Source organism: Tupaia chinensis, unplaced genomic scaffold (genome assembly GCF_000334495.1).
Source record: "Tupaia chinensis unplaced genomic scaffold, TupChi_1.0 Scaffold147554_1, whole genome shotgun sequence".
NCBI lineage: Eukaryota > Metazoa > Chordata > Mammalia > Scandentia > Tupaiidae > Tupaia > Tupaia belangeri.
In genome coordinates this window covers 1,642,433-1,658,143 of record NW_006207406.1, presented here as the reverse complement: position 1 = coordinate 1,658,143, position 15,711 = coordinate 1,642,433, and the positions used below count along the sequence as shown (strand labels likewise).

The 15,711-nt window shown below is 41.0% G+C and overlaps 1 protein-coding gene and 1 pseudogene across 3 annotated transcripts in view; both read left to right on the top strand.

Moving 5' to 3' along the window:
* The window catches only part of ERAP1 (endoplasmic reticulum aminopeptidase 1), a 42,790-nt gene that overhangs the window by 14,399 nt on the left and 12,680 nt on the right, over positions 1 to 15,711 (top strand). For all 3 annotated transcript variants that reach the window (XM_006169863.3, XM_006169861.3, XM_027768837.1), the window contains exons 4-11: positions 815 to 949; positions 3,245 to 3,365; positions 4,072 to 4,226; positions 4,614 to 4,727; positions 7,912 to 8,043; positions 11,981 to 12,112; positions 12,268 to 12,339; positions 14,450 to 14,604. In XM_006169863.3, the coding sequence (XP_006169925.1) occupies positions 815 to 949; positions 3,245 to 3,365; positions 4,072 to 4,226; positions 4,614 to 4,727; positions 7,912 to 8,043; positions 11,981 to 12,112; positions 12,268 to 12,339; positions 14,450 to 14,604 (1,016 nt within the window). The remainder of the gene's footprint in view (positions 1 to 814; positions 950 to 3,244; positions 3,366 to 4,071; positions 4,227 to 4,613; positions 4,728 to 7,911; positions 8,044 to 11,980; positions 12,113 to 12,267; positions 12,340 to 14,449; positions 14,605 to 15,711) is intronic.
* Positions 8,088 to 11,298, top strand: LOC102480148 (zinc finger and SCAN domain-containing protein 21-like; annotated as a pseudogene).

The window sequence follows — 15,711 nt, the reverse complement described above, 5'->3', positions numbered from 1 at the left end:
GCGAAAAATTCTGGGAGACTTCCTCTATGCTAAAAAAGGTCACAGTGACTCTGCCTGACCGTCAGAGAATGTTTGATGAGATCTTTTTGTTTTTTTAAAGAATTATTTATTCTTTAATTTTTTAATTCATTCATTTAAATTTGACCGGAGAGAGGGAAAGTGAGAAAACAAGCCACCAGGTCCAGGACTTGAACCATGGTTGGCCATATGGAAGTGTCTAATGCCTTAACCACCACGCCACCACGCCACCTGCTGCCCCCTAAAACTACTTTTCTTGAAATTACCAGCTGAACTTGCTATCGAATATATATATATATATATAATGAGGTTTAAAAAAAATATATATATATATATGTGTGTGTGTGTGTGTGTGTGTGTGTGTAGAAATGGAAAATTATTGATGATAATATGCATGATTAAGCCACTATGCAGTATATTATGGATGGAAAATCACATTTTTTATACCGTGACAATGTTCAGGGAATGAATGTGAATTAATTAATTAAGGAAAAATTTTTCAGAAAAAAGAAAGCTCATGGAAATATATGAAAAGGGAAACTATGTATGAATTTCAAAAAGTTTTTGTACCATAATAAATTCATACTTTAATTGTAAAAAAATAAAATAAAATAATAAAAAAGAAAGACCTTACTATGTAAACTATAATCAGGTATTAAAAAACATTTGAAGTAATTATAGAAATATGTCACACATATACTTTAAATATTATGTTTGTTAGGAAATTTCTGTTTATAAAGTACTTTTAATGTACTAGATAAGGATTACTTGAGAACGTGAGTTATTCTGATTTTAGGTGAAATCTGTGACGATTGCCGAAGGACTCATAGAAGACCATTTTGATGTCACTGTGAAGATGAGTACCTACCTGGTGGCCTTCATCATTTCAGATTTTAAGTCTGTCAGCAAGATGACCAAGAGTGGTGTCAAGGTGAATTTGTGGTTGTCATATAGGGTGACAAGGTTTCTCTGGTTTGCCTGGTTGTCCTGGTTTTAAAACTGAAAGTTTTGCATTCTGGGAACCTCCTCAGTATTAAGCAAACTGGGATGGTTGATGGCTCTGTTTCACAGATGCTCATTTTTACATGGAGGTTCTAATAGCAGAAATACGGAGAGAGGCTGGCTGGCCTGGGTCATGGTCCTACCATGGCTTTACCACTACCTGACTCTGACTTTGACCCTCTCCCTTGGAGCTTAGTGTATACCGTGTAAGTTGGACTAGATCCTGCAGTGGTTCCTAAGGTTGCTTCTGACTACACCTTCCTGCAGTTTGGAAGTGAATGTCACTGACTCTCTGAGTAGATTTCTGGCTCTGGGAAGGAAGTAAGATTGAGAAACCAGCTTGGAGTAGTAACAGACTTTGGGGAAGCCATTTATAACATACTTTGGGGAGAGCATTTAGACCAGGAAATAGTGGAATGTGGGAGAAAAAGATCTTGTTTGAAGGAGCACTTGCCTGGTCTGGGTACTGTTGTACAGTAGATGACCTATACAACTGTATGCCATGGCCCACCATGGCTGTAGGCTTCTTGATGGAGAGGAAGGGACAATTTGAAGATACCTCTGGTTTTCACCTAGACATCTGGGGCTTCCCTGCTGATATGCTTTCGTTCCTATACTGCTAAGTCTTCTTGTCCTTTATTTACCTGGGGACTTGAAGGTGATGGCTGAGAATTGGATGAAGAGAACACCGAAAATCCAACAGTGAAACAGCAGAAACACCTATCCTTTGTTTTGTTCACATTTCCAAATCTTTTAGAAATGATTTTTTCTTTTATATAATTCATATGACTAGATTTAATTTTTTCTTTTATTTCTCAAAATACATTAAACATACATATTAATTCTATATCTGGTATTCATCTCATCTGAAGTCTTTATCTCATTCTGTGGTTTGCTGTTTTGCAGGCTCTTGCTCATGGTATCTTGTTTCTTTGTATATATTGCAAATTATGTCTGTGAACTTATGTTACCTGAGTAAAAGGTGGATTCTTCCAGAGAAAATTTGTATTTACTTTTGTAGAGTAATTGGGAATAATTTCCAGCCTAGCCAATACTTTAAATTAAATTACTGGTTTCAGGTTTTTGGATTTCTTGGTAATTTTTGAGTTCAGCTGCATGAGGGTTACTTTTTTTTTTTTTTTCAGGTTTTTGCCATAGGGTTTGTGTGCGCACTGAAGAGAAACACAGAGAGACAGAGAAAGAAAGTGAGAAATCACCTTCCCAGGGAGGATGGCCACACCTCAGTCCTTTTTCTATTCACTTTCTGGGATTTGGGGCATGCATGCACATGTATCTGGCATAATTTACAAGGCACCAGGTCTGGGACTTGAACTACAGTCAGCCATGTGTGAGTCCAGCACCTTAACTTCCACGTCACCTCTGCTGGACCCTAAGGGTTACTTTTAGCTACACATACTCTTTTTTTTTTTTTTTTTGGAGAGATTTTCACTGTAGGGCGTGTGCGCTCGCCAGACAGACAGAGAGACATGGAGACAGAAAGCGAGAAATCACCCCCCAGGGGGGATGGTCACGCCGCAATCCCTTCTCCTCCATTCTCCTCTCGGGATCTTGGGCACGCACACACATGCACCCGGCGTGAGTTTTAAGCCACGGGTCCCGAACCGCGGTCAACCACGTGGGAGTCCAGCGACATAGCCATTACGCTAACTGCTGGTTCCCACTACACATACTCTTAAGGAAATTTTCTCATTCTTGTCTATATAGTACCAAGGTTTGAATAAAGTGTTTTTTTCCAGGAAGTTTCCTTAAGAAAGGGGTGATTATTCCTTCTTTATTTTTCTACTAAGGGTATGGCCTTTGGGATCCAGCTTTATTGGGCAGGCCTGGACTTTGCCTCTTGTTCCTAGAAACCTTCAGTGCCATCAGAACCAAAGCTTAGGTCCACCGTGGTGGGCTGGCTGTAGCGCTCTGCTTACTGGTAGGTCTGATGGTCACTTTGATTTTGGCCTCTAACTCTTTCTCTTTTGTCACTTTATAAACACATTTAAGAAGACATTTTTCCTATGTTACCTAGCACTCATAATTGTTTTCAAAAAAGAGTGTGATCAGGAAACAGTGTGAATGTAAGACATGCAGTTCCCAATCACCTTCTTAAATATTGGCCACCAGATCCCACTGTATGTAGTGGTAATGCCCCTGCTCTATACAGCGGTGGGGAGAAACCACTGAAATTTGAATACCTTCTTTGTACCTTTCTCTCCAGGTTTCGGTATATGCTGTACCAGACAAGATAAATCAAGCTGATTACGCACTGGATGCTGCTGTAACTCTTCTAGAATTTTACGAGGATTATTTCAGCATTCCATATCCCTTACCCAAACAAGGTAGAGGTTTTGCACAGATACTGCCATGTAGCATTTGGTGACCCATCATATATTATGTCCTTACAAGCTGCTGCATCCCCATCGTTATCTCAGCAGCTCCCAAAGTTTTAAAAACCTAAACAAGTATTGGACATTGGCTGATGGTTCTGGCATGTCCTCACCCTGGTCTACATAGTAAACTTCTAATGATAGCAAAAGCAGATCACGTGGCAGTTCCTGAGGCATGTGGCATGGGTGCTGCTTTGCTATCTGGCTTTATCTATGGGCAGACAACAGAGGACAGAGGCTGCATCTTTTTTTTTTTTTTTCATTATTAGCACATGCTTGGTAAGTGCATGGAGACTGATCAATAAACTTTTTGAATGGGTACATTTACACAGTGTGAAAATCTCCATATAAGCCCTTAAAGCTATTGCATGTTTAAATTTTTAGGTACGGGTGGGTCTTGGGCATCCAAAATAGAGTGGATTAGAGTACAGAGGCCTGGGACTCAGGCCCGCCTTTGTCATGGTCATAGCAAAGTGATTCTGAATCACTGAGCTCCTTTTTCTCCATCATGAAAGGTCCTTCCTGTCTGGGGCTATAATTCTGTACAGGCAGCTTAACTTTTCCTTTGGTGCAAACACCCATGCATTCCAAAGTTTAGTGTGTTTGGGGCACTTATAGCTTGGCAGTTGGTAATGTATTTTATTTCTTCCTTCCCAAGATCTTGCTGCTATTCCCGATTTTCAGTCTGGTGCTATGGAAAACTGGGGACTGACGACGTACAGAGAATCTGCTCTGCTGTATGATGCAGAAAAGTCTTCTGCGTCCAGTAAACTCGGCATCACAATGACTGTGTCCCACGAGCTCGCCCACCAGGTAGACGCACTCCATCACTCACTCTTTAAACAGTATATCTAAACCACGTTTAGATTGCTTTTATAGAACCTAGAAGTCCATTTATATTTTTATCATTTTTACTTTGTCTTCTTTTCTCTTAGGAAAAATATTTCATTAAAGCATTAGGTTTCAAGTTTTATAATACATGTTGAAAGGTTTCTATGTTTAGTTTGATAAAATCAAGATAAATCAAGCCAATTTATTAAATATTAGCTCTGTAAATATGTTAGCATTTCTAAACTGCCATTAGATATCTAAAATGTATTTTTTCCTGAATTGTTTTTGTTCATGGCCGTCCTGGTACGTAATAGATAATGCAGTCTCTGTAGAAATGTGCGAATAAACTGAATGATGTTTTCTTTTCAGTGGTTTGGAAATTTGGTCACTATGGAATGGTGGAATGATCTTTGGCTAAATGAGGGATTTGCCAAGTTTATGGAATACGTGTCTGTCAGTGTGACCCATCCTGAACTGAAAGTTGTAAGTAGTTATTAATTTTTTTACATTTCAGGTTAATTTGTTGTTTTGTTCATGTTGTCATAAAATATTTACTGATCTTTAATTAAAAAACTCATAGAAAGATTTTACTGGTAACTTCCTTGGGAGTTTAGGTAGAAATGATATTTTGAAAATGTTAATGAATATTCTGGGCCAGCAGGTGGCATAGTCGTTAAGGCAGCTGGACTCTGCATGGCCAACTACATGATTTGGGTCCCAGACCCAGCAGCTTGAAAAACACATTGGCGGAGCAGGAGGCCGGCATTGGGCAGCAAGTGGTACAGTGTTTAACGTGCTGGACTCCTACATAGTTAACCACAGTTTGAATCCCAGACTCAGTGGCCTGAAATTCATGTTGGGCACATGCTCATGCACACCCATGATCCTGAGAGGAAAATGGAGGAGAAAGGACTGTGGCATGGCCATCCGCCCAAGGGATGATTTCTTGCTTTCTGTCTCTCTGGTGAGCACACATGCCCTATACAAAAAATCTGTTAAAAGGAAGGAAAAAAAAATAAAGGGAAAAATGGAAAGAAAAGAATAGAAAAGAAAAAAAAATGCTGGTGGGAGGGCAGCAGGTGGTGTGGATTCCTACATGGCTGACTGTGGTTTGAGTCCCAGACCTGGAGACTTGCTTTCTCACTTTCTCTCTCTCTCTTTGTCTTTCTCTGGTGAGCACACACGCCCTGTAGCAAATTAAAATAATAATAATAATAATGATAAATAAAATTAAGTAAATAATCCTTTAAAAAATTTTGGAAAAGAAAAACGCTGAATGTGTGTGTGCGCAAACCCCAAATCCGAAGGAAATACTGATAGAGAAAGGTTTGTGGTGTGGCCATTGCCCTGGAGGTGGGGGGTGCTTTCTCACTTTCTCTCTGTTCTCCCTCTCTCTTTCTGTCTCTCTCTCTCTCTGTCTCTCTACTTCTCTCTGGTGAATGTACATGCCCTCCAGCAAAAAATAAAATAAAATAAAATAAAATAAAATAAAATAAAATAAAATAAAATAAAATAAAATAAAAAGAAAGCTGGTGAACTTTCAACATATAAAACAAAGGCTTATTTCCAGGCTCAAATGTGGATCTGTGATTTTACAAAAATTTTAAATGATCTTCCCTTGAGAATACTATGCACATTATCGTCAACAGATAATAACCTATTTCTTTGTCCCATAAATGCCTTGCCTCTGGGACCAGCAGTTAGTGTAATGGCTATATCGCTGGACTCCTATGTAGTCGACCACGGTTTGTGTCCCGGACCCGGTGGCTTAAAACTCACGCTGGGCTCGTGTGCATGCGTGCCCAAGATCCCGAGAGGAGAATGGAGAAGGAATAGCGGCATGGCCATCCCCCCCGGGGGGTGATTTCTTCCTTTCTTGCTTTCTGTCTCTCTGTCTCTCCTGTCTGTCTGGCGAGCGCACACACCCTATAGCAAAAAACCTCCCCCCCCCAAAAAAATACCTTGCCTCTCTATTTTTCTCCTTAATGTCAACTGGACTGGTGAGAAATGCATATATGTTGGAATATTCATTTTGCAAGCTAAGTGACATATGTGATTGAATGTATAAAAATTAAAATAAAAAGTATAAAAAATTATCTTCCCTTAATATTAATGAACTAGAAATAATGACAGCCTGAACATTCCATGTAATTTCTCCAAACTTCAGCGCATTGTAGAAGTACTAGCTATAGTTTGCTATGATCTCAGTAGGACCCTACTTGCCAAGTTAGATGAACTATTCTTAAGGTAACTGCATATTTAATTACATATTAAATGAGTCATGGGTCACAAGTTTAATGCTCATGGGTTACACATGTAATGCTGTGGAACTGCTATTTGTTTATTTTAAAATCACTTGTCCCTTTTTTTTTTTTTTTTTTCCAGAGGTTTTTGCCTTAGGGCCTATGCACTCACTGTAGAAACAGAGAGGCAGAGATAGGGAGAGGGAAAGTGAGAAATCAACTCCCCAGAGGGATGGCCATGCCAACAGTCCCTTCTCCTCCATTCTCCTCATGGGATCTTGGACATGCACACACACGCGCCCCTTGTGATTTTCAAGTCATTGGATCCAGAATTCCAACCATGGCCTCCCATGTGGGAGTCCAGCGACCTAACTGCTAGGCCATCTGCTTGCTTCCAAAATTATGTGTCTTAAAACAATCACATGCAGCAAAATTAACTTATTTTATGTAAAAAAGATTCTTTACCATGCTTCTTTTCATTTGCACTTTTATTTCTCATTTTGATCTTCTCATATATGTAATTTATTTATACATACTTATAATTATGTAGTACATGCCATTATTCACAATGATATATACATATCTTATTTATTTTCCAAATAATGGATCTTAAATATTTTCCCATTCTTTGACATAATCTTTGATAATAAAAGTGATCATGGATATGAATTATGCTTTTGGGTAAATGTGCCCTAATAGAATAGACCAGGGTTGGAATTTGTTCTCTTTTTTTCTTGTACGACATGATTTTAAAACTAAATATTTTTGCATTAAAATAGCCCAGATGTTAACTGAAAATAGTGAGATCACTTTACATTTTGGTTTCATGTTTTGTTGTAGTTTTGCTTTAGGAATGATGGTTTTGTTTGTAGGTTGATATGAAGTTATTTTTATTCTAACATGATAAGTATTTAAAATAAGCAAAATCTATGTTTACTTAAAAATCGTTGTTCTTGGGAAACCAGCAGTTAGCGTAATGGCTATGTCGCTGGACTCCCACGTAGTCAACCGCGTTTCGAGTCCCAGACCCGGTGGCTTAAACTCACGCCGGGCACGTGTGCGTGCGTGCCCAAGATCCCGAGAGGAGAATGGAGGAGAAGGGATTGCGGCGTGACCATCCCCTCTGGGGGGTGATTTCTCGCTTTCTATCTCTCTATCTCTGTCTGTCTGGTGAGCGCACACGCCCTATGGCAAAAACTTCTCCAAAAAAAAAAAAAAAGTGTAATGCTAAAAAAATCGTTGTTCCTGGAATGCTTTTTAGAAAATAGTAATTCTACTTTGTATTCTAAATACTAGAAATATGGAATGAGTTGGCCCAGAAATATGAAGTATATCCTCATTACCCCAGATCAAATCTATCTCCTTTTATAATTTTTATCAAAATGTAAATCATAGTTAATACTTTATTTTTTTTGTCTTGATAGGAAGATTATTTCTTTGGTAAATGTTTCAGTGCGATGGAGGTAGATGCCTTAAATTCTTCACACCCCATTTCCACACCTGTGGAGAATCCAGCTCAGATTCGGGAGATGTTTGATGACGTGTCTTATGAAAAGGTAAACATGGATTATAAGGCTACAGCTTGGGCACTAAACTAATACGAAATGGGTGCAGTGGTATGCTGTGAGGTCTCCCGGTGCCCAGAGCAGTTGTAACTGAACCGTGAACCTGCAAATCTTGGATTTAACATATGACCATAAAGAATCAGAAACCCAAGGGAATCAGGGGTTCCTGCTCTGCAGAGCCCCATCCTAGTGAGGCTGTTTTTGGAGTCTTTGTGATAACCAACGTACCGGATATGGCCGCAATTCTGAACCCTAGGCCTCCACAGGAGCAGGTGGAACCTGTGGTTGTGAAAGTGGAAGAGGAGGAAGAAGGGAAATGCCTTCCTGGACTGGAGATGTTCTGGCAGCGTTTTGGGTACCATGACACCCCTGGGTCCCGGGAAGCCCTGAGCCAGCTCTGGGTGCTCTGCTGTGAGTGGCTGTGACCTGAGATCCATACCAAGGAGCAGATCCTGGAGCTGCTGGTACTGGAGCAGTTCCTGACCATCCTGCCCCAGGAACTCCAGACCTGGGTGCAGGAGCACTGCCCACAGAGCGCTGAAGAGGCTATCACTGTCCTGGAGGATCGGGAGTGGGAGCTGGTGAACCAGGACTGCAGGTTTCAGCGCCTCCAAATGGACAGAAACAGGTGTGGGAGAAGAGGTCATCTTCAGGAAGAGAAAAGGTGTCCCCAAGCAATGAGCAGCCACAGCCTGTGGAGACCCGTCACAGCTATGAACCTTGGGGGGCCCTATACATCCAAGAGACTGGTGAGGAGCAGGATTTCCCTCAAGATTCAAGAAGGAGTCAAGATTATAAATCAAAATGTCCAGAACGAGGAATCGGCAGACGAGCAGAAAAGTTCTGAAGAAGAATTTTGTGCAGATGGACTCAATAGGGATATCATTCCTGTGATTATTGCCGACAGATGTGAAGTCAGGGTAGAAAAGCAGGGGGTAAACCTTGAAAAGGAAAGTGGAGCAAAAGCCTCTCTTTAAGGCACAGGTTCCAAGACAGGTACAGAATCAATTCCTACTAAACCTATGCCAGGAGGGAGACGCTGCATATGTGAAGAATGTGGAAAAGCCTTGAGTAATAGCTCAGAAATTACTAACACAGGAGAACACACACAGGGGAAAAACCTACTTGTGCACCAAATGTGGGAAGGCTTTTAGCCACAGCTCAAACCTTACCCTTCATTACAGAACGCACTTGGTGGACCAGCCCTATGACTGTAAGTGTGAAAAAGCCTTTGGTCAGAGCTCAGACCTCCTTAAACATCAAAGAATGCACACTGAAGAGGCGCTGTATCCATGTAAAGATTGCAGCGAGGCTTTCAGTGGTAAAGGCAGCCTCATTGGACAATATCGAATCCACACTGGGGAGAAGTCTTATCAGTGTAATGAATGTGGGAAGAGCTTTAGTCAGCATGCAGATCTTAGTTCACACCAAGGACTCCACCCTGGAGAGAAGCATATATGTGTAAGGAGTGTGGGAAAGCCTTCAACCACAGCTCAATTTTTAATAAACACCATTGGATCCACCCTGGGGAAAAGCCCTGTTGGTGTGATCATTGTGGAAAAACCTTCTTAGCAAGTCAAATCTTTCCAAACATCAGAGAGTCCACACAGGAACTCGAGTGAGAGGTACTGTAACAGTCAAAGATGCTGTTTTGGTTTTGCTTTTTAAACTTTAGAATGTAAACACTGGGACCAGCAGTTGGTGTAATGGCTATGCCGCTGGACTCCCATGTAGTTGACCACAGTTCAAGTCCCAGACCCAGTGGCTTAAAGTCATGCCAGGTGCATGTGTGTGTGTGCCCAAGATCCCGAGAGGAGAATGAAAGAGAAGGGATTGCGGCGTGGCCACCACCCCGGGGTGATTTCTCGCTTTCTGTCTCTCTGTCTTTCTCTGTCCTTCTGGTGAGCACACACACCCAATAGTAAAAAAACCTCTCCAAAAAAAAAAAGAATGTGAGTGCCAGGGAGCAGCCCTGTAATCACAACTGTATCAACTCCAGTGCTAGGTTTTCCTTTATTTGGCATCAAGTAGAGCCTGAGGAGTGAGAGCTCCACAGAGGCACTGTGGTTATCCAACACCATCATGGCAGACAGATGGTCCTCAGAGAGTGCTGTGGGTTCCGCACGTTCCAGCTCCCTGGGACAGGTCCTCTCCCCACTCCTGTCCCAGTGAACCATGTTGGCAGTGCCCTTTGTGTAGTTAACTGATGTGTATCCAGCATAATTTAGGAGAAATATTAAAACTATTCAACTGTTTAACACATATTGAAGACTTATAATTTGTAAAGAATTGGACACAATTTAATCAGATTCAAAATAAACTTATTACATCTTAAAAAAAAAAAAAAAAAGAACCGGTGGAGAGATTATAGCTAAGGTGATGGGGTGACTTTCCCTTCCTAAGGGCCGACGCAGGTTGAATGCCTCCTGTCTTGGCCCACACTTGGCTAGAGTTCATTCTTCTAAACCTAACTTGCAGTTTGGCTCATAATCCTAAAGTGTATGTCATGATCAATTCTTCATGTACTCCTCTATTGGGTTGAAAAAGCATGGTCTGTAGAAACACTGCCTTTTACACATCATTCAACAGATAGCGACTGACTGGCGTTAACTTTGTACTAAGCAAAGAATTGCTTCCCTTGTGTAGCTTCAGACATGGGAGCCGCTGTTCGACCACACAGTCCTCTCTTGCAGTGTGTTCCAGTAACATGGTTGGGAATTGTTGCCAACGTTTACTAATGGGAAGACTTACATATACAAGTCCAATGTTCGGGCTTCTCTTGGGGAAAAGGGGGGAGGTTTTGACTACATTGGGCCTATGTTTCCTTTGGTAAAATAATCTGGGGCTAAATAGTAGCTCCTTTCTCAGAAATTAAGCTTCTGCATTTTCACTTCATCTAGCCATTCCTGGCTGTTTCTCTTGTCTGCTCCTCACTGAGGCTGAGGCTATGGTAGTACCATTATCATTGGGGTTGGCCGTTGTCCTTGCAGCAAACAGAAAAGTATTTCTTGCTTGCATGTTTCCACCCCAAGTGCAAAGACTTCTTTCCTCATTTACATCACCTGCCACATATCACCGTGGGCATTTGTGACCCAGCACCTCTGGGAATGGGAGTAGAGGGGACAAGAGCTCTACAGGGGAGTTGAGTTCCTGCACTGTCTTGTCCCCTTTCTCCGCATTACTCTAGACCCTCGGCCTCTGTGCCGGAGGCTGCCCGAGCTCTCTGTATTCACCCACTGTTCCTGACCTAGGAGTGCCCATGTGGTGCTCTACTCCTGCATATCTATTGCTTCCTCCTCCTGCTCCAAAGTGACAGTGGTCGAGCAAGGTGGTGAGCCAAGGTCCGATGTTTATCCTGCACCATTGTCCACTCACATGTGACTATAGGGAGGTGCCGAGGATGCTAATTTGCTCAACAAGAAAGTTCAATATTGATGGAAATTAACAGCTCCATCTGGTCTAAGATATAAACAATCATAATAGACAGACATATGCCTAGGAAGGTGCAGGTTTGACTCCCTTACTTTATGTTACAATTGCTAGACATAAAAGCTATTTCAGGGGCCAGCAGGTGACATGGTAGTTAAGGTGCTTGATTCCCACATGGATGACCACAGTTTGAGTCCTAGACCCAGTGGCTTGAAATTCACACTGGGTGCGTGTCCATGTGTGCCCAAAATCCTGAGAGGAGAATGGAGGAGAAGGGATAGTAGCATAGTCATTCCCCCAGGGGTGATTTCTCACTTTCTCTCTCTCTGTCTCCAGCAAGTGCACACACACTATGATGAAAACTTAAAATAAATAAGTAATAAATAAAAAGTGTTACTGCAGTTGCATTTAAAAAGAATTATGACAAGATAAAATGTGATTAGATTAGATTAGATTGCAACCAAAACACAGATAACAATTATTTCCATTCTCTTTTCAGGGAGCTTGTATTTTGAATATGCTAAGGGATTATCTTTCTGCCGATGCATTTAAAAATGGCATTATACAGTACCTCCAGAAGTATAGCTATAAAAACACAAAAAACGAGGACCTCTGGAATAGCATGGCAAGTGTGAGTATGTTTTGCGTGTCTCTACATTTGGGATTGACAGGCTTATTATCTTGGGTGTTTTGTTTGTTTTCCTGCATTATATTAATCCCACTGAAAAGAAGCGTTAATTTTTTTTCCTACAGAAATGAGAGTGATATGTTATTTTCTGTTTTTAGATTTGTCCTACTGATAACACGCAAACAACAGATGGCTTTTGTTCTAGAAGTCAACATTCATCTTCATCCTCAGTAAGTTCCTGCATCTGTACATTTTCCTCTACACGCATTGTTTCTGCTCCGTATTCTTTGAAGCACACACAGTTCTGTGCCCAAAACTTTTTGAGGTCCTGGTTACATCACCCTCCTTGCAGATAGGGCTGTATTTAAACGCTACCTGACTGACAGATTTTTACCTTTTCTCTTAGAAATATTATGCAGGAGCATTGCACAGTTTGGTAATTGTTCTCACTGGTCCTAATTTCTTCAGCTCCACTCTCTGTAAAGCGGTGGGTTTGTGACATGTTTCTAGGGTGGGTCAGGGCTGCATTAGGTCAGTCAGGAGGATGTGTTGATCATCTCTGGAGCTCTGCATTTGTGAAAAGCCAAACAATGCTGTGAGCATTCCTACATTCTTGCTGTGGTTCGAGCACATGCTTAATGCTGAGGTATGTTATCTCTTTACTCTCCATGATAACCTTCTGAAGCAGGTACTGTTACTATCCTGATTTTTCCAGTCGGGAATAAGAAATCCAGAAGCATATAGTTGGTGTATTGCTGAGCAGAGATTTGAATTTAGATCTAACTCACATTTTAAACTGCTAAGCTATGAAGTATTGATAGCTGAGTCACAAAAGAATCTGAGTTCCTGTTTATCTGGTGGTGTGGAATGTGTTCATAGGCAGCTGAATCTGGAGGTGTCATAGAATTTTATCTACCATATTTTAATTTTCTTGGTGTTTTTTGTTTTTGGAGATTGCTTTATTTGGTTTCTAGATTTCTCCTGTAGCGTATTTTACCCTTTCACTATCTTTTAAATATTTTCTTAAAAGCTTTTCAGAGGGTCAAAAAAACCCTCTAGACCAGCCTGTAGCCTGTTGGTTAAGGGGGCTGGATCCTACATGGCTGAGCATGCAGTGCTAGTACCAGACTTAGCAGCTTGAAAAAACATGGGTTTTGTTTGTTTGTTTGTTTGTTTGTTTTCCTTGTATGTGTGTACATTCCCCAAATCCCAAAAGGAGATAGAAATGGAGGAGAAGGGATTGTGGCATGACCATACCCAATGAGGGGTGCTTTTTTCTCTGTCCCTCTTTTTTCTTCATCTCCTTCTGGTGAGCATATTCACCATGTGGCAGAATTTTAAAAATATATCCCCTTTGTTGAATATGACCTATTTCTGCATTATCACTTCGGAAGCACAGATCTTAACCAAACATATTTTTCCTACCTTGCTTGTCTGAGAGCCAGTAGTTATGTAGGCGTTTGAAAACTTGGCCATTTTCTCTCCCTTCATTCATTCTTTCACTCATTCATCCACATGCCTGCTTTGTGCCTGGTGCTATGCCAGCCCTGAGGTGTGCCCAGCAGAACCAGATAAGCTACTTCCCATGCAGGGAACCAGCAGTTAGCGTAATGGCTATGTCGCTGGACTCCCACGTAGTCGACTGCGGTTCACGTCCCGGACCCGGTGACTTAAAACTCACGCCGGGCACATGTGCGTGCATGCCCAAGATCCCGAGAGGAGAATGGAGGAGAAGGGATTGCGGCGTGGCCATCCCCCCTGGGGGGTGATTTCTCACTTTCTGTCTTTCTGTCTCTGTCTGTCTGGTGAGCGCAAGCGCCCTATAGTGAAAAACCTCTCAAAAAAAAAAAAAAAAAAAGACACCCATGCACAGTCCCATCTCTGTAGTACAATTGGAGGTAAACTTGCATTGCAGGAAGCCACGTGTTGACCAAGGGTTCAGATCCTTGAATGGGCATGAAAAAAAAATAAAAGAACATGGTGGTGTTTTTGAGTCAAAAACCAGGTTCCTAACAAGCTTGAGGGTTGGAAAAAGGGAATTGTGCTTCTCTCTGTTGTGCACATGCACACACACATGCACTATCATGAGTAAATAAACAAACTCTTATAAAGACATACATGTGTGATGGAGGAGAATGAAAAGTCAATAGTTGGTGCTGTAATGAAGCGTGATGGGAGGAGAAGGGAGCTGGGACAGGACTGAAGAGCAGAAGGGACCAGGAAGAGCCCCACAGAGGAGGCCATCAACTAGGGCTGACCCTTGAGCACAGACTGCCATTCTGTCTTTCTTAAGAGCTGAGTCTAAGAGGTGATGCATCTACCCGTTTCTGTATAAAACAGCACTGGCGTCAGGAAGGCCTGGATGTGAGAAGCATGATGAACACCTGGACGCTGCAAAAGGGCTTTCCTCTGGTAACCGTCACAGTAAGAGGGAGGAACGTGCATGTGAGGCAAGAGCACTATATGAAGGGATCTGACGGTGTCCCGGAGACTGGGTAATGTTCATAGATAAGACTCGTTTTGTTGCATAGGTAACATCTGCCTTGGATGAAATCTTACTTTTGAAATAGTGCCTTTACCTCTATTACTAAAATATTTCAATAGAATCTATATAGTCTACAAAGTTGACTTTTACCTCCCATCTTCCCAAAGGACTAAAGAGGCCTTAAATCTTGGTTAATCTCAGTAAAGCTGATGATCCATATACTTATTTTAACATTCTTATATTTTGTAGTTTAACAGGATGTCATTTCTAGTTACTGGTTGGAAATCAGCTCCAATCTGAGTGACTGCCACTAAATTACAATAATGTCTGGCATTTGGGTTTGTGCAAAGGATAAAAAGATTTAGTTGATTTCTGTGAATTATGAGAATCGCAATTCTCTTCTCTGAACATCTGAGTTAGATCCTGAAGACAGTTTGTCAGCTCATGGCTTCCAAAGGATATCACTAGAGAAAACAATCTGCAACTTGACTGATCACAGATGGACATGATATAAATCCGTTTTTTAAACCTGGTAATAGTTTTGGATTTATGGAAAAGTTGCAATGATAGTGCAAAGAATTCCTATATATGCTTGACCCAGTTATATGATAACTGTTTGCCCTTTTGCCTTTATCATTCCTTTGCTCTCTCGTATGTGTGCGTTTATATGGCATAATTTTTTCCCTGAACTATTTGAGAGTAAGTTGGAGATATATGCCCTTTGCCCCAACATGTTTCAGTGTGTTATTCCCTTAAAAACAAGAACATTTGTTTACAATTGTTTACATTTGTTACATAATTATCAAAATTAGAAAATGAACTTGATATAATACCATTTATCTATGTTACTGTTAATTCCACTCAATTTTGTCCAATTGTCTTAAAAATATCTTTATAACAAAATAGAAAAATATTCTGGCCTCAGATTCAGTACAGGAGGATCACATGTCATATTTAGTTATTTTTTTGAACTAATTAATTTTTCTTCGTGTTTCTTGATATTGATATTTTTGAAGAGTAAGGGCCAGTATTTTATAGAATGTCCTTCAGTTTGGGTTTTCTATGGTTTCTTCATGATCAAATTCATATAATACACCACCAGCGGGAATTCCACAGA